General features: G+C 46.9%; 1 protein-coding gene across 2 annotated transcripts in view; it reads left to right on the top strand.

The window, feature by feature from the left end:
• LOC127038685 (ATPase family AAA domain-containing protein 3) overlaps positions 1–20,771 on the top strand; it is a 59,717-nt gene extending 38,946 nt beyond the window's left edge. For both annotated transcript variants that reach the window (XM_050931470.1, XM_050931469.1), the window contains 2 exons: positions 1,401–1,509; positions 20,352–20,771. In XM_050931470.1, coding sequence (XP_050787427.1) covers positions 1,401–1,509; positions 20,352–20,531 — 289 coding nt within the window. In that variant the 3' untranslated portion in view covers positions 20,532–20,771. The remainder of the gene's footprint in view (positions 1–1,400; positions 1,510–20,351) is intronic.
• The last annotated feature ends 452 nt before the right edge of the window (positions 20,772–21,223 follow it).

Here is a 21,223-nt window from a genome sequence, read left to right as displayed (position 1 = left end):
CCATGACTGGGACATACAGGTGCTATGATAATAAAGGATGCCCAAGTCTCACTCCTGTTGGGTTCATTTTTGGCAGTATCACTTGCTCTTAGTGACACGCGATGCAATGCATGTTAAAATCAGGCCGAGAAGATGTAACTTCAGGTTTTGGTGGGCTTGGGGCATATCCCAATCTGTCAGTTCTTTCCTCCCAGAATAAGCATCTCTTGTTAGTGACTACAATCAGGAGATAATTAGAGAAGGGGGAAATGGGGCAAAGTGAAGGCAGAAGACATATTTCGTAGGCATTGACTTATTTCGAGTATGCCCTCTGCTATCTTAAGAAGTTGATTCCAGTCTTCGTTTGCTAGCCAAACATTTATACTTCATTAAATTGTGGGTTTTTGTCTTTATCCACTTCTGAGAGTTGCAGGGGGAATAGTGAGCTGCAGACTCCCTAATGCGAAATACCCATATTGCAGTTTGCACGCCTTGCTCCTAGAATAGAACTTGCTTCCAGAACACTCCTCGTTCAGCGTCTGATAGTTACACAATGTCTTATTCCTAGCAGCTCCTCTGAGAATCTCCCCTCTTCACCCTTCTTACCACCATCATGGGGGTGAGAGTCAGCATGCTACCGACTGGGGTAAACTGGGGCTTGGAGACAGTCACTCACACAGGAGGCCAGTGGCAGAGCTGGGGGTAGAACCCAGGTATCTTGACTCGCAGCCCTCTGCGCGATTTGTATTGAGCTGTCTTTTGTCCTTCCGGCACCCAGCCCACAAATGGGCTAGAGAGATTCAGCCTCATGGCAAATCCCCCTTTTTTCTTATTGCTTATGAAACGCAGGAACATTTGGCTTAGACCTCATGAAGAGAAGTGGAAATTTTGCCAGCAAGAGGGGGGACGCTAATTAATGAGAGAAGAGCTGAAGACAAGCTGTGACAATCAAGTGTTCGCTGGGGGGCCAGTTTGAGCCTTTGTTTCCTAATTTCCAAAATAGAGCTGCTGCTGGGAGATAAAATTGCGCGAGTATTGATTGTTGACCAGTGCAGCAGCCACCTCTCCCTTGTTTTCAGCCAGTTCCTGGCCCCTTTGCCGGGACTCCACTCCCTCGGTTTAGGATGCCCATGGCCTAATTAAGATTCTTGGCAGGAGTCTAAATCAAGCCAGAAGTCTCACCTTGCCTTTGGGAGCCCACCACAGATGGCCGTGGCTAGCATTAGTCCATGTGCTATTCCTGATCCCCTCCTTTTTGGACACACTTGCATGCATTCAAGTGAATGGCTTCTGCACTGACCTAACTCTGCTTCCATTGACTTAAATGGACACGAGCACTTTTCAGAATCCCACCCTCCATTTTTTTTTTTCTCTCCTGATGTTACTGCATGGAAACTAATCCTTGTGCTTCTGACCTTTAGGCGTCTAAAGCTGGCCCAGTTTGACTACGGGGAAAAGTGTTCTGAGATTGCCAAGCTGACAGAGGGCATGTCTGGCCGAGAGATTTCCCAGCTTGCTGTGGCATGGCAGGTAAGCTAGAAGTTGATGACTGGCATTCTTGGGTGGCTTTTCAACCCAAGTCCGTGCTCGAGCAGTCAGCTGACGGCAGTTTTACGTTTGTGCTAGTGAAATCTCAAATCCTGCCTTTCACACAGAACTTCACAAACTACACTCAGACAGCATGGCTGAAATGCAGCCAGCTCTGGGGTGGATGGCATCAGTCCGCCAGTACCCAGCACACTGCACAGCAGTAGCAGAGGGGACACTTATAATAAGCCATTCCGACCTCAATAGCCTGTCAGCTTTTGCATTTCCCTGTAACATTTTAATCCCTCTTGCTGCGTTCTGGGTGTCCTGCAATTGGTTTATTGAGACCTGACTTGGAGAAAACTGGCTCAGTAAGGAAGGCTACCACTGCATGGTGATAAATAATCAGTGAGCTGAGAGGAGCTGTGCCACACTTGCAAAGGTAAGGAACAAAAAGGGCAGATCTCCAGACAGCCCTCCTTACAGAGCAGAGTCAGGCCCGGAGATGCAGGTTTGGCCAGGCATTGGCCTCAATAGAGGTGGATGAAGAGGTTTGTCAAATCACCCAAATATTGAGGGGCCAGATTCAGACCTGGTAGAAGCAGATACAAAGACTTCAGTGGAATGACACCCCTTACAGCAGTCAGGAAACAGGTTCCCAAGACAGAGCAGGCAGAGTCTGAAAACTATCAGCCTAATGTTTGGTAGCTGTTCTGAAAGCAAAGCAAATACTGCGGTATTCAGGCAACTTTGAGCCCAAATATGAGATCGTTGAGATGCTGTACGGAGGGCTGGTGGTTATCCAGGATCTGGGGTGTCGTACAAGAAGCATATTGAACAGAGCAGAAAGACGTGCTGGGGAGACAGCTTTGGTCTCTGCTAGCGGATTTCTCCGTCATTGTTAAAAATGTGAAAATATCTAGTTCATAAGCAGCTATCAGGCAAGTGATGGTGGCTTGTTCTGACATTCTTGCCTCGGAGTGTGAGAGTCCAGGTAGTGGGAGCTGGGCATGTGTCTGGATTTTTGACATGTGAAAAGTAGCTTTGCTGTCTGTTTTCTGTTGCTCACAAAGACAGCGAAGTGCTTTGTGGATTGTGGCCCCTCCCTCGGACCCCAGTTGTGCTTCCTGGCATCCAACGGAGCGCTGCCTTCCTGGTCAGCTCCGCTTATGGGGTCTGGGGATCCACCCAAAGTAATGACAGAAAGATGGCGTGCTCTGAAGTGGTCTCGTATGATGTGGCTATGCTCTCCCACACGCCAAGCTTACAGCTGAGGGTTATCTAACATTTCTCTCCGCTTCAGTCAAGCGGGAAAGTTGGGAGCCTGTGGTGAGGCACTGCAGATGCATTTTTCATTGGTGCTCCCTGTGGATGTGGGCTGGAAGCTCAAGTCTTGATCACTGTTTCCAGAAGGTGGGGTCTTTGAGACCCAAGTACTATGTCATGTGTTAGTGCTAGCTAGATTGTTTGCTACTCTGGTGAGACCTCTTTGTATTATGATGGCCTGTTCATTTAGTTTGGAATAAAACTCCTCCTCTTACCTTCTTCAGAGCACTTCTTAGCCTGGAACCAGAACTGGTCCTGAGAAACACTTAGAATACAGACCCACACAAAGCACATACGCCAGCCATGTTACCTTCTCCCCTTTCCCTCCATCAGATCTACGACATAGGTTACATCTGTGGCTGAAGAAAAGAACAACCCCACAGTGGTTTGGCTTCAGCTTGATGCCCTGTTCTCGCTTTGCATTCATGAAAGGAGGCCTTGCAGAATTGCTTTTCTCATTAAAACGTAATTCTTCAGCAGCCACAGTGGCATATGCCAGGATGATGGCATAGAGCCTGTTGCACATAAGCAGCGACCCCTGACCTTCTGCTGAGTGTAAATTACAGTAGTCAGAGCAGAAAGTCTGTTGCTTTTTTACAGCAGGTGCCCCAAAGCAGAGCACAACATACACACCTGCTGATTTCTGCGTAAATAAATGTTACTGAGCTGCTGGAAGAGAGATTGGAACTGGGTGTTTTCCTCTGTAGCATTGGTCTCTTGCTGATGGTCTGTATTGCTGTGGCTGTTACTGATGGTAAGAAGCCTGTGATGCCTCGGGATTGGTTAGATACACTGAAGTATAGAAGATTGAACAGACTCCTCTAGCTAAATTCTGCACGGTAATTGAAGTCAGGATGGATTTACACTTCAATGGAGAACTAAGGATTTACAATGTTATGGCCGAGAGCAGAGTTTGGCCTTTTAATAGTCAATATGCCATGTACAGCTTTAAAGTTACTAAAGAAAAGTTATACAATTTCCCTGAAAGTTACACACAGTTCCAAAAAGAGCTAGATAAGTTCATGCAGGATAGGTCCGTCAATGGCTATTAGCCACGATGGGCAGAAATGGCTTCCCTAGCCTTTGTTTGCCAGAAGCTGGGATTGGGAGACCGAGGATGGATCACTTCATGATTCCGTGTTCTGTTTATTCCCTGTGGGGCACCTGGCATTGGCCACTGTCAGAAGATAGGATACTGAGCTAGACGGACCTTTGGTCTGACCCACCGTGGCCATTCTTGCATTCTTATCTTGCCTGCTAACGCCACATGAATAGTTGTTCACTTAGATTAGGTTATGGGTACATTTTATGCATCTTTAAAGCAAATGCACGCTTATGGCCTGGTGGAAATTAATAATATGTACCAGAAATAATGCCATTTACATAGCTTTTATGTTCTGTATTTTTTTTCTGTTGCTGAAGATATCCTTACATGAAAGCAGAGTCTTTGCTCTTAAGAATATCTTCTTGTGCTGAAGTCCTAATCTTCTGGTATTGCATAGTGTGCAAATTGGGAAATCAATGAATGATTTTGGATTGAGAATAAGCATCAGGGAAAATAAAACCAGTTACAGCTACGTATTCCTGTCCTCCCTGCATATTTAAAACAGAGGGAAAGGAAATGTAATAAATATTTAAGCAGAATTGTTTCCAAATAGACTATTTGTTTTGCATGAAACACGTGGGATTTAATTTCTAACAGTATTTCAAGTTAATGGGAAATCTTGGTACAAAATTATTCTTAAAAGATGTTAGAGCAGACGATAAATCATTTTATTATCCATGTGTCTCATGACACAGATGACAATGAAAGCACTGAGCTGAGCCGTTATAAAATTGCCATATTTCTTTTAGTGCTGGAATACAAATAAAAGTTAATTTTTATTTTCTAGTAGGACATTTGCATTCCTGTCCTTGTAAGAAGAATCTAGAGGTGTGTTGATTGAGTTGTATTTTGGGATAAGCTTACGAAGGGCATTTACCTTGAAATTAACCTGAAAGAGCAGATGTTTGCTGATAGCTCTTTTGGAATAAAATGTGGTGGACCTGAAAACCATTTTAATTGTATGGCAAGAGGAAATCTTGTAATTTTAGGTTAGAGAAATTAGTCAAAGGGTCACTGTTTCCAATAAAGGTATTGTCAGCCTGTGCTCACTAAAAAAAAATGGGTTGGCCCTATTACAAGAGTAACTCCTAAAAGGGGAGAGTTTGATTTTTTTTTTAAACTTTCCAGGCCAAATTTATAGCCTTCAAGTGTATCATTGCATGTCTAATCTGCACACAATTGCTGTTTGCAGCCACAAATTGAGTAATAGCATGCGCAAATGAGGCAAGTATTGTGCTTATCGTACCGGGGGCGGGGAGAACTGAGGCACAGAGACAGTGAACTGCCCAGGTCTTGCAACTCCCAGGTTCTTCCTCTCTACCTTCATGAACAGTGCAGGCCTGCTGGCTAAACCATTCTGCTAGGGGTTTAGGATTTGTGGCCTAGTGGCCAGAGCACAGGACTGGGGCTCAGGAGACTTGGGTTCTGTTCTGCAACTGGCCTGCTGGGTGCCGTACAGCAAGTCACTTCACTTCACTTCTCTGTTTTGCCATCTGTGAAGTGGAGATAATGATCCCAACCTCCACTGTGAAGTCCTTTGAGTCCTACTGGTGGAAAAACACTGTAGAAGGTGTATTTTTTTATTATTGTACTTGAGATTTATTCCCTGACTCCCAAGATTAGGTTTCATACCTGATTCCTCTTCTCTCACTTAACCCTTCATTTTGTCCTTTACTCAGTCTATATCCAGCAATACTCATACTGGGTTTTCCTGCTTCTCTGTAGCTTGGAGGCAGAGATCAAACCTTTGCTCAGCCTGAGGGCTTTTGACCATTTCCTGGGAAATCTTCCCAGAATTATACTGCCAGCTTGTGGGGGGCAGAGATCAGGAGCTTATTCTTCCCAATATATTAACCACGGCTCAGAATATAGTCTGACATCAGAATTGCTGAAATTCACAGATGAGGCAGTCTGCCTGCAAAAGCTCATGTCTCAAAATTACTTTTCTAATAGCTTGGCAAAAAAGCAACTGAAATCAACACATCCTTCCCTCTTCACAACTTCCTCTTATGGGTTTTATTTTAAAAGGAAATAAGTTAGATGTGGAATGAGCCAGACTGATGTAAATCTACATTGCTTCCATAGAGTTACACCAATCTGTCCAGTTGGCTTTTATTTAACCATCAATGCATGTGTTCAGCCTCGTGCCTTTGGAAATAATTCATACAGACAACTTTCGGGAGCAGAACTGAGTGTAGGGATAATGCAGGGTTGCTAAGCTCAAGCTGGACTTCCCAACACAAGTTATATTGTGGTATTAATGATGGAAATTCAGAGGAGCGTACTGTATGTGAACAAAAGGGTACCATAGAGCATTAGGTTTCAGTACGTATGATCAGATGTCAGGAGTTTGGGAGGCCGCAAGAGAATCTGTAGTACAGCTAGTGGACAACATAACTTGGGGCATTCTCCTTCCCAATGGCAGCGGTTTACGTTTTCACATTTTGATCTCTGCGTCGCTGCCCTGTCCCTGTTACTGGTGTACTTCTCGCACAGAGGTGAGCCCTCTCACACTCACACCATGTGCTGCGGAGTCCCACACCTGCCACCTTCCTGCTGCTGGGGAGACCAGCAAAGCTGCAAGATGCAGCTGTTGTTGCACTTGAAAGGAATAACACCCATCTCCCTGCGAACCCATCGCAAATTACCAAAAATGGCTTTGTACAGAAATGGCTGTGTGATCGTTTCTACTGAGTGAATAACAATTTGCAGTAAACTGGCAATTTACTTAATAAGATTGGAGTGTGGAGCCTGCTGATAGACCTGATGCTGCCATACTAAATGAAGCTATTTTGTCTCCCAGACCTGCCCCCAGTGCCTGGATTTGGGCACATGGCTGGGTTACAAGCTATTCGCTCTAGCTTCACTGGTCCTGTGTCACTTTCCATTCTCTTTGGAAATCCCCCATAAAAGGGAGTTCCCAAAGCTGGCTGCTTGGATCACTGTGGGAGCTGCGAACCAGTGGTGTACTAGGTTAATTTGTCAATAGTTGGCCACTGCTACAATTTCATATTGCTGTGAAGAAATAAAGTGTATACAAAGTTTCCCTTTTTCTCCTTGAAATGTGGTAACGCTTGGCTCCTAATTAATCCATGCAAACATAACTAATCTTAATGGCGTTAGTCTTATGTATCTCATCTCTCTGACCCCATATCACCTTCCCAGTCTCCTGGATCCTACAGTTTTAGATTTCTGCATGTTCCCAAGTCCTGCCTTTTGTTCTGTGGCAATCAGAGCCAATTACATACCCTGCTCTCTGTCCGGGATTCTACTTACTCTGTTCTGCTGCTTAATCTTTTAAAATATCAAATGAAGCACCTTCATAGCAGAGCTCTTCTGCAATTCCAGAAGACTTGTTACCCGTGATATTGTTGTATGTTATGGCTGCTACCAGGAAACATCTGGTAGTTCAACTCAGAAGTCAAACATGGAATTAACTTTCCTTTCAGCAGCGTGTTCCTTAGAAATTAGCTGGAATGTGTAACTCTGTGTGTTATGGCTTCATGTTAATGAGCTCAGTGGTGGACATGGGGAGCCTGATTTTTCAGAAGTGAAGATAATTGCATGTTTAGAGTGGCGCTCGCAATTTATACGTACAATTGTAGGAATTGTATATTCACATGCACAGCTGCTATCCATCTTCATGCCCAGATACCCAGTTTGTGAAGGCAAATGCAGTAATTGTAACTGGCATTTGTGCACCCAGCTTTGAAAATCAACCTCAGCACGTATATACATGGGATAGCTGGGCAGGTCAGTGCAAGCTTATGGTTGATTCTACATCCTGAAGAAAAAGACAAGTCAGCGGGATTTTTGCCTTTACTTTCTGACATGCCTCAGCTATAATTTTACAAGGTGTTAGAAAAAGAATTTCATGTTGTACCTGCGACAGCTTCTTTCCAGATCAATGAATTGGACTAGTGAGAAATTCACGGGTCAAACCAATGCATTTTAAACCGTTAATGATGTAAACTTCAAAATGTGTCCTAACGCTTTCCATCAAAAGTCTGTGCACTTCGTTAGACTCCAAAATATTGCAAGGCAAGAGCTCTTGGCTTTTGTGGCATGTATAAAGTTCGTCAAAAGGTGGTTTCTTTGATTGAGTTTAAGCCATGGAGTGTGTGTGTTTTCCTCAGAAAACTCAGCTATTGTGAGCAGACCAAATGAAATCAAAGAAACAAACTTTGGTAGTCAGTTGTTCTGTCACCAGAAACCATTGGTTAAAAAGTTAGCCATATCACACTTGGGTACAGTTAGTTTTCTAACATATACACAACTCTTCTGGACATCCATGTCTAGCACTGGAAAGTGCAGCTTTGAGTTTAAAAAGATGAACTTCTGACAGCTGGGTCACCTGCCCTCCCTTTCCCATAAAGAGGAGGTGAGGTTCTAAATGATGTTACAACTCATTGAATGGTTTTAAAAATCAGAGTAGTATTAAAAACCAGATCAAATCTAGTTTGTCAGTTGCCTTGCTTAGCGGAATAGGTCTACTTGAGGGACAGGGGCAGTGGAATTACATGGTTTATTCTGCCAAAAAGTTTGACTCTTGTCTTGATTGCTGGGAGTTTTGGATATGGGCCCGGTTCACGTACTTCATGACAAACCAGGCCCAAGTTTTGTAGCAAGGACGCTGGGTTTTGCGTCACTCTGCAGCAGGCTGCAGCTACGTTTGAATGAAGTATTGAGATTTTGAAGGCCTTAAGTATGAAGATAACTACCATCAGTGCAGTATCCTGTGTCTGTTGTGATCGTAAATCAATTTATTTTTTGCTGTCCCTGCACTTGCAGTTTTTGATCTCCCTGGAGACTTTTGTACTGACAATGCAGAACTGCACTGGAGAAGTTTGGGGTGGAAGCAGAGGGTAAGCTAGAAGTGGTTTGGCAAGTGAGCAGGAGATAGCTTGGGATTTTTGGCACCCAGAAGGGTATGAGAGTTGATCCAGGTTGTGGGACCAGCACATCAGCTTGATAATTCTGCAATGGTAAGTTGTTGTCATTGGACTTCAGAAGGAAAGGCCCATTGATACGAAGAGGGCAGTTCACACCTCCCCAAACTGCTGTTTCAAGATATCTAGAGTTTTTTGTGCTGATTTTTAGGGCTGGCTTCTCAAACCACAAGGGTTTGAAATTTTTTTTTAAACTAAAGCTGAGATTGTGAAGCCCAGTTCTGCAGCAAGGGGTTGATTCAGCAGCCGGTTCCGGGGCCCTCACGCTGCAGAGTATATAGAGCCCTGGTTATGGACCAGTCAGCGGTGGAGAGACTGAAAATGCTTTGCAGACATAACACTGTTGGCTGGAGCGCGGTCCGGCTTGCATTCTTTATTGCATATTGCCTCAGATCATCAGCCAGCCATGTAGGGAGAGGCGTAATTGAGAATACCATCACTTTCTTACTCATCACCGCAACTGCCCGCTCTCAGCAATTGGTTTCAACTCAGATCAGTCAGAGCACTAAATAATAAATTGTATGTGGAAGCCAGGTGTTGGAATTACTTCATTAGCTGCCAAGCAGCTTTCTTCAGAGCTAGTAACTTCTAAATCACTCAAGAATTTTTCCCTCTCCCCGTGAAAAATGAGTGATCAGTGCCTATAGTTGGTCATTCAGTTAGAAAGGGCTTCAGAGCCTCTTTATGAAGTCATGTGTAGTGTGCTCTTAGGAAGCCTTATGCAATGCCTCAGCTAGGCTTTCTTTACAAGATTAAAGGCTGAAGTATAGCAGCCACAGTTACAGCCTTCTCTTTTCCCCTTGGCAGCAAATCAGCTCCTCAAGTTGAAGAGTCTCCACTGTCCGCCAAGTGGATTAAAGGTCATTGTTTTAGATGGGCTGCCTGTACATGCACAACGGTCTTGCAAGCCTCTCTGGCACGCAGTGTACTTGCCTGGCCTTCGCATAATGAAGCAATGAATGGTATTTTATTCACCTAGCAAACACTTTCTTGCCCTGGGAATTAAATTTTGCAAAGCTTCTGCAGCACTGGGATATTAGGACTTTTATAAGCCAACTCCGTGTTCAGTGAAAAGGGAAAGGGCTTGAACTGGAATTGGGGGCGGGGAGATGGGGTTTGCTATTCTACTGGTAAACCCCAAAAACAGTTGTTCCTTCCATGAACAGCTGCTGAAGCATTGTTTGTGCAGGTAGAGGAGGAAGGTGAAAGCGAGCTGTTCATACGCGGAACAGTACCAGATCCACACTGGGCCTGGGAAGAGTAACTCAAACAAGCCAGGAAGCAGCTAGTCTTATCCTAGTGAACTGCTGTATTTCAGAAGCCCTTATACAGAATCGGCATCATTCAGCACACGTGTCCGTTTTGGCTTAGGAGGCCCACAAGTGCAGTATCTGGAACATTTCATCTGGCTGGAATTGGGGGGGCACTTCCACAGCCTCATGTTACACTGATGTCTCGACAGGTATTTCAGCCTCTCTGTGAGCACTAAAAGTTATCCCTCCACTAATCCGCAAATCTAAAGAAAGGAAACCTCTTTACTTCCCCACACACGTGTGTGTCTGCATGGGGAAAAATAAACACAATCACTGTGCTGGTAGTAATTGTTCAGAGCTATAGTTATCCTGTCTTGCCCGTGTGATTGGTGACAACACTTTTACTGGGTTTTTTGTTTCAAGAAGAAAGCCAGTAGTGTCAAGTTCACAACCATTTGTACAGCACCTAGCGCATTGGGGTCCTGCTCTGTAACTAGGACTTCTAGGCGCTGTGGTAATGCAAAATTCATCATAATACTCTGAATCCTATAAGCCGGTTGCAACCTTCTAAAGTCAACTTTCTCTACACTGCTGCAACACATTGCTTTTAGAATCCACCTTTTAGCAACTGCACAGACACTTGCGAAGTTCATGTGCAATTCACTCCTGCTGAGATCCACTCGTTCCTGTTGCCTTTCAACCGGCAGATAGCATTTCTACCTTCTGATCCACTCCAATTGCTGTACACATTATCTGGGCTCAGGGGCAACTGCTCACGAGTGCTGTTGACAGTCTTCTTTCTTCATTTTTGTCTGTCTGTTGGGATTCAATAAATCAATTTGCTGGGGTGAATGTTTCATTCCTGCTGTGTGCTAGCTGTCACATGGTTACAGAATACAGTGAAAGCTGAGACCTTGGCTATGACGCCAATGCTTTTCTAGTAAAGAAGGAATGTGTGCAAGACTAGAAGTGGTTGGCTTCTTATTTGAAGGGGCAGATACCTATCCAGCAGTCTTAAGTGGTTTGGATTATGGCTGTTACTTTCCTGATCAGGAGGCTTAATAAGTTCAGTCCCCAAATCTTGTCTGTACATGGGATTTAGCAACTGGTGGTCAGCAACCTGTGAGTTTTTATGTATATTGCAGTGGTACCTAACTGAGATTGGAGGCCCCATGGCGCTAGGTGCTGAGGAATTTACAATCTCCGCAGACAAAGGATGGGAAGAGACTGTCACAGCAGTGGCAGAGCTGGGAATAAATCCCATATTTTCTGGGTCCCAGACCTGTGCCATATCTGCTAGACCACATTTTCTCTGCTTGAAAGCAGCACACGCTCACCCAGGAAATGTCAAGTTTCCTTGTTCACACTTGGTTTTCTCAGGGCAGCTACATGGTCTGCTGCCCACCTACTGTGAAATCCCAAGTCTAGACTTACAGGCCTTGTCTTGAGCTGTCTTGGAGAGAGTCATAGTGTTCTGGAGAGACACAGCAAACCTTTCATTGCGTCAGGTTTCTTAAATTTACTTGATTTAAAAAAAAAAAAAAATCCATCCTATTAACACAGGTGAAGCGACTTGGTACCAGGCATTTCCTGTAATGAACGGCTGCAGTTAATGGCCTTCAGCTCTTCATGAAGCCATCAACTCTCCCAGCTTTCATTAATCCCCAGGAATGACCTCTGTGTCCATCCTTTATGCTTGAAGTGATCTTTAACTAGCATACCAAGGGAGGGAAGGTAGAGTACCTTGATTTCCTTAGTGCCATTATCCTAATTACTTCTGTAAAATGTACATTCCAGCAGTAGCGCTATTGAAACAAAACAAGCAGTCATGCAAAATGACAGCAGTTAAATTAGTATCTGCAGACAAGGCATTTGGAAAATCCGAGGGTTGCTGGGATTCAAGGGGGGGAGAAATAAGCAGGATATAAACTATTTGTGTACAAACGCTGCGTAGCATTTAGAGAAATGTGGTCCAGACAGTCCTACGGATAAATGGCAGCATGAGTTAAAGCCCCAGTCTTTCTGGTGAAGATGATAATCGCGGCAGGGATTGGGTCACTAATTCACAAAATCTCAGTGCACATCACGATATCTCTGCCCAGTTGACCAGACATAGGTCTCTCGAGAAGAGAGGTCTGGGTATGGTGCGTTGGCAGAGCTGTGTCGAGGACTGAGATTCTTGCACTGAACTTTTTCTCCTTGATTCCTAGCTTTTTTTTTCCCCCGAGTGAGTGTGTGTGTGTGTGTGTGTGTGTGTGTGTGTGTGTGTAAAAAAAAAAAAAGAGAGGCTTTCATGGCACAATTTATCATAGCCAAGGGTTATGCCTTACAAAAGTGTGTTTATTTCAGGCTCTGCCATTGACGTACATTGGATAGTTACTTAATTTTTTTCTGTTTTTGCTTAACCTGTCTTTGGATAAAACACTTGAGATCCATGGATGAAAACCACTCTATCAGTGCCTGTTGTTGTTTGTTGTTGTTGTTGTACCCAAAGCAGGTTTTTAATTAAAGGAAGGTCTTCTAAATCTCACAGATCTTTTGGGATGGTATGAGTATAGTAGGTCGATATCAGCCTTGGAGGAGTCCATGGTGGATGGCCAGTTGAGGCTGGGATAATGCCCTTTCCCACAAGCTTTCTGTACTATATTGACACACAATAATAAATCAAGTTTCCGTCATGCAGCTAAAATTACCGAGCCGAGACCACTGCCTCTAAATAAAATGTCAGCTCCCAAACTCTCTCTTGCCTGCCCTTTGTAGACAGTCTGTTCCTTGACTGCATTTCCCTTTCCCTGGTGGTTCCAGCTAACGTAGTAGGAATTAAACACCCTTAGGAATTAAACACCCTTAAGCCAGTCCATTTAGAGAGGTCTCTAATATTAGGTGACGTTGCAGCCCATAATACCCTTGCATAGTTGCTCATACTAATCCCTTCAACGCCGGATTCTTTGTTACAAAATGTGCTGCATACGCAAGGTAAGGGGGGAGATGAGGAATCTACTGTACCTAAAAAAACCGAACAACAAATATGTGGCTATGGTCAGAAAATAACTCCCCCAAAACAGCATCTTTATCGTAGTCGTCTGTGTTACATGAGCTTCTGGAGTAAAGCTAATTGATCTTATATTAACCCCCAGTCTGAGGCACTTTGGTGCTGCAACAGTGTAATACCTAGAATGCAGCCAGCTGCTTTGTGCATCCACAGGATCACTAGGGTGGGGGGTCCAGAATCTTTAGAGGTTGTGATTGATAGCTCAGTTCCCCCATCCACCCCTCCCACTCCCTTCTAGAAATGTTGCGTTCACAGTGCTAACTGCTAACAGTTAGGGAAATTTTGTGAACAAAGCAAATGTGATGGTGTCATCATTACAGTCCTGGTTTTCTAGTCACAGCTACGCCTTAAAGCTGGGAAACAAGGAGCACCTGGCTCACTGCATCTGCTAAGTCCTCGAAGCAGCCTTGAAGCAATTGTAGGTATTTAAGCTTCCAAGTCTTCTCAAGATGGGCTCATCGCAACAGCTCCCAAAATCTAATGTGCCTAAAGACTATGAAATTTCAAATAAGAGTGAAATTGACCTATTCCAATGAAGATTATAACACAAAGCCCCAGTAAAAATTGTCAGTTATGAATGCCAGAGCGAAATGCTCAATAGGAGCATTTCATCTGTCTTTTGTTTTGGGCTATTTTGTATTATGCCCTCGCCGTGACTCTAAGCTAATTCCCCAAAGAGCAGGCGTAATTGCAACATGCCTGTCACTTAATTTGTGTCAGATTCATGTATCCATTTTCTTAATTAGCTTTTTCTCCAACAGTCCTTTGCAGTCTTGCTGTCTGTAATCATTAAATCTCCTTACATGTGTCTCAAACCAAACAAAACCACGCATAGTGTCTGGCAGGAGCACCAAATGCTGCAGGAGCGAAATGGCAGGCTTGAGCGACACAAAATGCTGCTGCGTTCCAAGAGATCTGGCCTCTGCCTAGTCAAAGCAGGCCAGAGCTATGCTGCATCTGATTTCCATTCTGATTTCCACCCAGTTGAACCTGATCAAATCACCCGTGAAACGCCAGACACAGTACTATCAGCTGTCTGAATTTTTTTTTCTCTCCCCCACCCTCCAATTCAGCAGCATCCCTGGGAGAAAGGCAAGCAGAGAACCCATCTATTAAAACACCGTCAAAAAGGCGTTTGAGTGAAACGGATGATCACAAGCGAAGGGTTTGAGCTGCTGGCTTACAGCACGCGGGTGCGATGCAGCGTTTATGTTACTGCAGCATAAATTGCACCAACCCACACTCTTCTTCCATACATGTGCGCTCCTTCATCCCTACCCGCACTCATCCCTTCATGAGCTGCTGAGACTCCTGCTTGTCCAATGCCACAGATCTGCCAGGGCACGACTGGGTCCGGGGACCCCTCAGCTCTGCTGATGTACCTTGATCTCAGCCTGCAACCACACCACCTCCACCCTGCCCCCCGCTTTGCTGGGGTCCTGGTCCATCACTAGGGTTCTTAGGCTCTGCAGTGATGATCCTCTAGTCTGGGGGTTACCAGTCATACCAAGCTCTTGTTGTGGTTCTGTGCTGTGGATGAACATCCAGCCAGGCACTGGGATAAGAAATTATCAAACTTTGTTTGCTTCTGTACCAATAGGAAGGGGAAAGGCTGGTGCACAGACCCACTGTGTCACTTAGCCTCCAGTACCTCACATTAATATGTATTCATATGCTGTGTGAACAGCATTGCCCCTGACTCTACCATCCTGCCTAAATAAGGATTGGGATCGGGATAGTTGTTACAGCTAACACAGTTTTAATCCCATTGTACTTAATCCCGCTGGATTTAAAAAGAACTGACCACGACCCACAAGTTGGTTTACACTACAGGATCAATTTTAGTTTGGCTTAGTTTGCCAAGACTTGTTTTAAGATGCTGATTAAGCCTCAGCTGTGTCTAGTTGCGGGTGCCACATTTCAGGGAAGATGTGGACAAACTAGAGAAAATCCAGAGAAGAGCAACAAAAATGATTAACAGTCTGGAAGACGTGACCTTTGAGAGAAGATTGAAAAAATGGGGTTTGCTTAGTGTGGAGAAGAGAAGACTGAGAGGGGACATAACAGTTTTCAAGTACATAAAAGGTTGTTACAAGGAGGAGGTAGAAGCATTGTTGTTCTTAATCTCTGAGGACAGGACAAGATGTAATGGGCTTAAATTGCAGCAAGGGAGGTTTAGGTTGCACATTAGGAAAAACTTCCTAACTGTCAGGGTAGTTAAGCACTGGAATAAATTGCCTAGGCAGGAGGTGGAATCTCCATCATTGGGGATTTTTAAGAACAGGTTAGACAAACACCTGTCAGGGATGGTCTGGATAATACTTAGTCCTGCCGTGAGTGCAGGGGACTGGACTAGATGACCTCTCGAGGTCCCTTCCAGTTCTGTGATTCATGCATAAACATTAAGGTGCAGAAAGTCAGCCTATCTAGTCTCCAGCGCTAGAAAACTACATCGCTGTCCAGTGTGGGGCTAACAGTCTGCATGCTAGAAATCCAGATTCGGGCTTAGGCACTCTTTTACAGACGATTGTCTGTCTGACTTTCCCTTTGCCCCGAGGACTTTCCCTTCTCCGTAGCTGGCCCTTACTGTTACGGCAAAAGATTAAATTTACTTCCAGTATTGATCGTCTTTTCTTCCAAAATATTTCCTGTAGTATCCAAGCTCCTGACGCGTACATCTTGAACTGAAACTCATTGATAGATGGCTGCTCTTGTTGCTCTGGAATACCAGCAAATGAAGTGAGTTTTCATTGGTACGGCCCCCATCCGCTAAACTAGGGAAGATTCTCGGAACCTCACTGTAAGAGAATCCCAGGAATCCTGGTTCTGTCCCATTGGTAGAGTTGCCCAAGAGTTAGAAATAGGGGAGCTATTGTCAGTATTCCTGAAATCTGTTCCCTTCTCTGCCACGGACTTGGGTGACCTTACCCCGTCTACGTCTCGTCTGCAGAATCTCTGCCTCGCCGGGCGGCGTGAGAATTAACGTTTGTGAAGTGCTTTGAGCTGAAGGGTGTTCAAGGTGAGATTGTTACGGGGCAGGCTGTCCTACGCTGCACCGTCTCTGGTAAACACGACCCTGGGCGTACAGATCAGAGCTTGTCAGCTGAGTGTGACAGTCTCCTCCTTGAAGAGGGGCTTTAGGAGAATCGGTGAGATAATTCTGAAGGGATTTATGCTGTGCTCCCTCACCAAGCTCCAAAATTATTTAATTTTGCCTTAGAATTGGTCCGTTTCTGGGTCCACGTTCTCAAGCCTGCAAAGTTGCGTTAGAGAAAATGGGTTAAATTACATCCGCCCAGAAGAGCGAAGTCTGAATCTAAATGAAGCGTGGGGCTGCTTTAAGCTTCTCCCAACAGGGATAGCCGCTTCCCCATTTGCTTTCTTGATAGCTAGGGCCTTGGGCTTTCTATTTATAGAAAGTCCATTGAGAAAATCAACAGAGCGTGAACTGCACGGCAGTGCTGAAGCTTTCACAATGGAATTGATGGGCTCTGCGGTGGCGGGGAAGAAGCGAACGCCTCCTGTCTATTCACCACAGGTGCATACACACACCACAGGGAGGTGCTGACCCCATTTTAAAATGCCGGATCTTCCCGACTGCAGGGCTGCCCTGGGGGAAAACAGACAGATTTGGGAGCGCAGCCCTGGCAGGCTGGATGCAGCCCGAGAAGGGCTACACAGCCATGAAGAAGGGATGTTCAAACCAGCCTTTTCACCACAGCAGGTGCTGGGGGAGAAGGGACTGCCCAGGCTCCTGTCACTTTATAATGAGCATCCGTGGGGGCAGGTTGGTCAGTAAGCGATGCCAGGGCTCCCTTGCCAGCGTGCTGCAGAATGTGTCGCTGCGCAGCATGAAGCCTCCCTGCCTGGTTTAAGTGCTCGAATGTGGAGGACAAGCGTGCGGCAGCCCCGGCACGTTGTCCTTTCCTCACCTGCTGCGGCACTTCTCAGCCATGCGCCTTGAAGCTGTTTGCTAACTTTAGGGTGCACAAACACCTCTGTGAGCTGGGAATTTACTCTTGCGCCAAGGTGGGGAAATGGGCAGCAGAGAGGTTGGACAGACTTATCCCAGGTGCATCAGCGACTTCACGGCCAGAGAACGGAGCAGTCCTAATTTCCAGCCCTCTGCTCCGATCAGCAGCCCCCAGCGCCTCCCCAGGGGGCAGGGATCTTCCTTGTGGACTTACTAAAACATGATTGAAGAGGTGACCAGCGAGCGAGCTGAACTGCTCTGCCATGGGCCTGCTCAGGCTCTTGCGCTCAGCCCCCACCCTCCTGTGAGCAGTCAGCTCTCTTGCCTACCCCAACCCATCACTCTCTAGGCTTTAAGTAGCTGCAGCTTGGGGCTTGAGAGCTGGGCTGCAAAGCAGCACCTGATGAGGGATCAAGCAGCTACTCCGGAGGAGGAGGAAGGTAGGTAGGCAGGGGTGTCGTGACCGCACTTAAATCAGCTTCCCATTCCAGGGAGGAATGAGAGTGTGGTGTCCCCTTGGCTTTTGTGAGGGGAAGCCTGTGCTCAGATGCCCATTGCAGTCAAAAAGCCGTACACTTCTGGTCTGGGCCTGCCCTCTCTTTGCGGTGAGAAGGTTGTCTTCCCTTGTGGTCTTGGCTTCCCCTGGGTGTGACCTGCAGCAGCCAAGCAAAGCTGTCGTGCAGACTTCGCGGCTCCGGCCTCAACTCTCTGTGCCTGCCTTTGCAAAGGTAACGGCGATAAATTGTTAAATTGCTTGCCACAAAATCTTTGCCCAGGGCAAGTGCAGAAATATGCAAGGTTACACCCCAGTGTCTCTGAGGTGGAGACATGAGAGGATGATGTCGCCTCTGGGAATCGGACACTGCTGTCTGCATGTGCAGTGGAATGCCCTGCTGTGGCCAGATCAGCCTTCCTCCACTTGCTAGTTGTCCAGCTGTCTGCGGAAGAAGAGGGGCAGAGGTGGGTGGGAGGGGGGCAAGGACCAAGTTGGGAACCTTGTGCCTTGTGATTAGGAGAGAATGTTTCCAATCCTGCTGTAATGGGGAGGCGTGAATCACATGAACAGGTGAAGCCTCCTCCTGTAGGCCATCCTCTTACTCTTCTGGTACAGTGCTGTGCAGCATCTCCCTCTTGAATTAGTATACAGGCAGACAGTAAAACAACCTGGGGGAGCTAGAAACCATTGTGTTACATTTCATAGGCTGCTGGATCGTAAATGCTGCAAACCTTGTTGCCTGGCAGCCTCAGTTTTGGACTCTCATTAATGATTTATGGAGCCAGGTGCTTGTGCGCGATGCTTTATAGATGCAAGACGCGGCCTCTGCCTTGAAGAGCTTCTACTCTAATTCAGCCAGACACCTGGGATCTGTGGGGAAGCCCCTCTGCCAGACTGCCGGGGGACCAGTGCTGGCAGGTGGCAAGCAGGGCTGGCTGGGTTTGCACAAAGTGGGTCAGGAGAAGCGGGCATGTGGTAAGGAGTCTGGGACTGTTCCCAGTGTTGGAGAGGAGATGAGCTAGGGGTTCCATCCTGCACGGTGCCAAGCACCCTCACTCCCATTGGCACCCGGGGAGTGGAGGATGCTGTCAGGATTTTGCAGGATCAAGGCCCAGGAGAAGGGAGTGGAGGCTGGGGCACAGTAGGTGAGGAGCTCGAGTTTGAGTAGCACAGAGGGAACAGTGTGGCCGTCCTCCCTGCTCCATGTGTCAGTCCACCCACCCCCACACGATCACACCAGGAGCACTGCTGAGATCTCCTGGGTGGTAAGGACAGAACACAAGGCAAATGGCTGGTCTGTTTGCTCCTTCCCATTCTGGTGCTGGTGGCTTCTGAAGTTGCTAACTGTTGGGAAGTGAGTTCAGCGCCTTCCCGGCCCTTCATGCGCAGAACTGTTTAATCCGATTTGTATTTGCATAAAAACTGCAGGGGGGACATATGTTTCCATGGCATGTTGTGCTTTTATGAATCGGAATTAGCGTGCGTGGCTTGAGTCCACTAGCGTTCTCCCTTCAGCTCAGCAGCTGGAGTACATTGGCCAGGGTGGGGGGCGTTGCATGGTCATGCCGCACCTTATCTGTGGGCAAACAAGTTTTCAGTGTCTCGGGCGGTCAGTCTGGCAACTTTCATTAGCAATAGACGAAGCATGGCTGTTACCATGTGATAATTTCTCTCTCAGTTCTGAGGCTCAAGCTGTCTGGAGCCCCCTGTTCCTGCTGGAGTAGGGAGATCAATATGGGTTCATAACCAGACTTACATTTGGGGCTAATCCTTTGTGTGTCAGTTTTTTTGCATCTGCAGCATTTTGTAAGAGGCTGTGGGCGTAGGTAGCTTCCCGTCCCCCGAAAGAGGAGTGCTTTAATTTTTTTCCTGCTGCAATGATTTGCAGCGGAAACACTTTATTTAAAAAAAGGGTGGCATTTGTGAGTGAAATAGCGTCTGTCTTCTTTTCTCTGCTGCTTTATGATGTGGAGAGAAGCCCGGGCAGCGTTTTGTGGTTTTGTTTTTGTTTTTTCTTTTACTACCAAAAAGCTACAGTGTGGTGCTGTTACTGTTAGCCACAGGGCAGACAAGCCCACCACTTCTCATGCAGCAAAATGGAGAACTATTAGGGTTACAATATCACGAGGATGAAGCAAGGGAAACCCGAACAAGGAAAGGGATTTTTAGTGAGGCTGCTCCAACGCTGGAGGCAAAGAAGGGGAAGGTCTGTCTGATGTTAACCCCGATTTAATTCAAACTCCTGTCGAACGGGAAGGAAGATCTCTCTGCACATGATGCCAGCCCTTCGAATGAGGGCTGAGAGCTTCAGGGAAGCTCGCTGACCCTCCTGCAAATCCAGGTGACACCAGCCTCGCTGCCTCTGATCGTTCTAAGGTGGAAATTAGCCACAGCCTTGTCCATGGTGGGGATTTGCCCTGATTTCTGCCCCCAGGTGCAGCTATCCCAGTGCAAACCTCTACGGCAGACAGACCGAACTGGTTTTAGCCCCAGTGAATCTTACCCTGGTTTCAGGAAGCCGTGCCAATAGCAGCTTTGCCGGTTTCCCCTGGGGCAGTTGTACTGGTGGCTAGCAGGATAGACAAAGCCCAGTACCAGGGTGCTCGGGAACCAAGGTGATGAGCATTGTCAGGAGGGAGGAGGCCAGGGCCTTCCGTTTCTAACCAGCTGGCCTTCTCTTCCCCTCTGCAGGCCGCAGCCTATGCGTCTGAGGACGGCATCCTGACCGAGGCCATGATCGACGCCCGCGTGGCCGACGCGGTGCAGCAGCACAAGCAGAAGATGGAGTGGCTGAAAGCGGAGGGCACAGAGCCGAGCAAGGAGGCTGGCAAAAGCCAACGGCTGCCTCTCCCCATGGGGACGGCTGTCTGAGAAACCGCAGACTGGTGTGCGTGGGGAGGGTGGCGGGGAATGCCACTGGAGAGTCGGTTGGCCGGCCATGTGAGTGGAATCATGTGCTGGAGATGGGGGCCCAGTGCTGCCAGCCGTGCAGAGATAGGAGCGGCCCAGGCCTGCCCTCTCAATTTTATACTTTTAGGGAACACCAGAAATAAATATCTTTTAAAGCAGGCTGAAGAAGCTGCCATATTAAAGGATCCCCCTTGCCGCAAAGCCATTGCCTCGCTCATAGTCTGTGGCCTTTGGTGCTTTCAGGAGAAAGTCAACCCCCTCTGTTTGCCATTGGAGCCCTTGTGAAAACCAGCAGCCAGGCCCTATGGGCAGCCTAGGCATAGCCGTGCCCTCCGGCTGAGGCGCACCCTGCCAGCCATGCCGAGGGGCGTTCCCTGGCAGTGTGGATCTCTCAGCTGCAGCTCAGTCACGTCTTGCCGGTGGCGTCCCCTGGTGCGAATGCACCCTGGGCTCCCCATCCCACTGGTTGGGGTGTGGGTGGAGCTGGGAGGGATCAGAGCAGGCTCATGGGCACGTGCAGACTCCCATTAGTGGTTGGGTCGTGTCTCCGGCAGGAAAACTCCTGCGCGTGCTGCGGTTTGGCTGCATGCCCTGCTGGGTGGAGGGGTGACGGACAGGCCTATGCAGAGGTTATGGTGTTTGCAGGTAAAACA

This window comes from Gopherus flavomarginatus, chromosome 21 (genome assembly GCF_025201925.1).
Source record: "Gopherus flavomarginatus isolate rGopFla2 chromosome 21, rGopFla2.mat.asm, whole genome shotgun sequence".
Taxonomy (NCBI): domain Eukaryota; kingdom Metazoa; phylum Chordata; order Testudines; family Testudinidae; genus Gopherus; species Gopherus flavomarginatus.
Note: the sequence above shows the minus strand (reverse complement) of the source record. Positions and strands in the feature narration are given on the sequence as shown.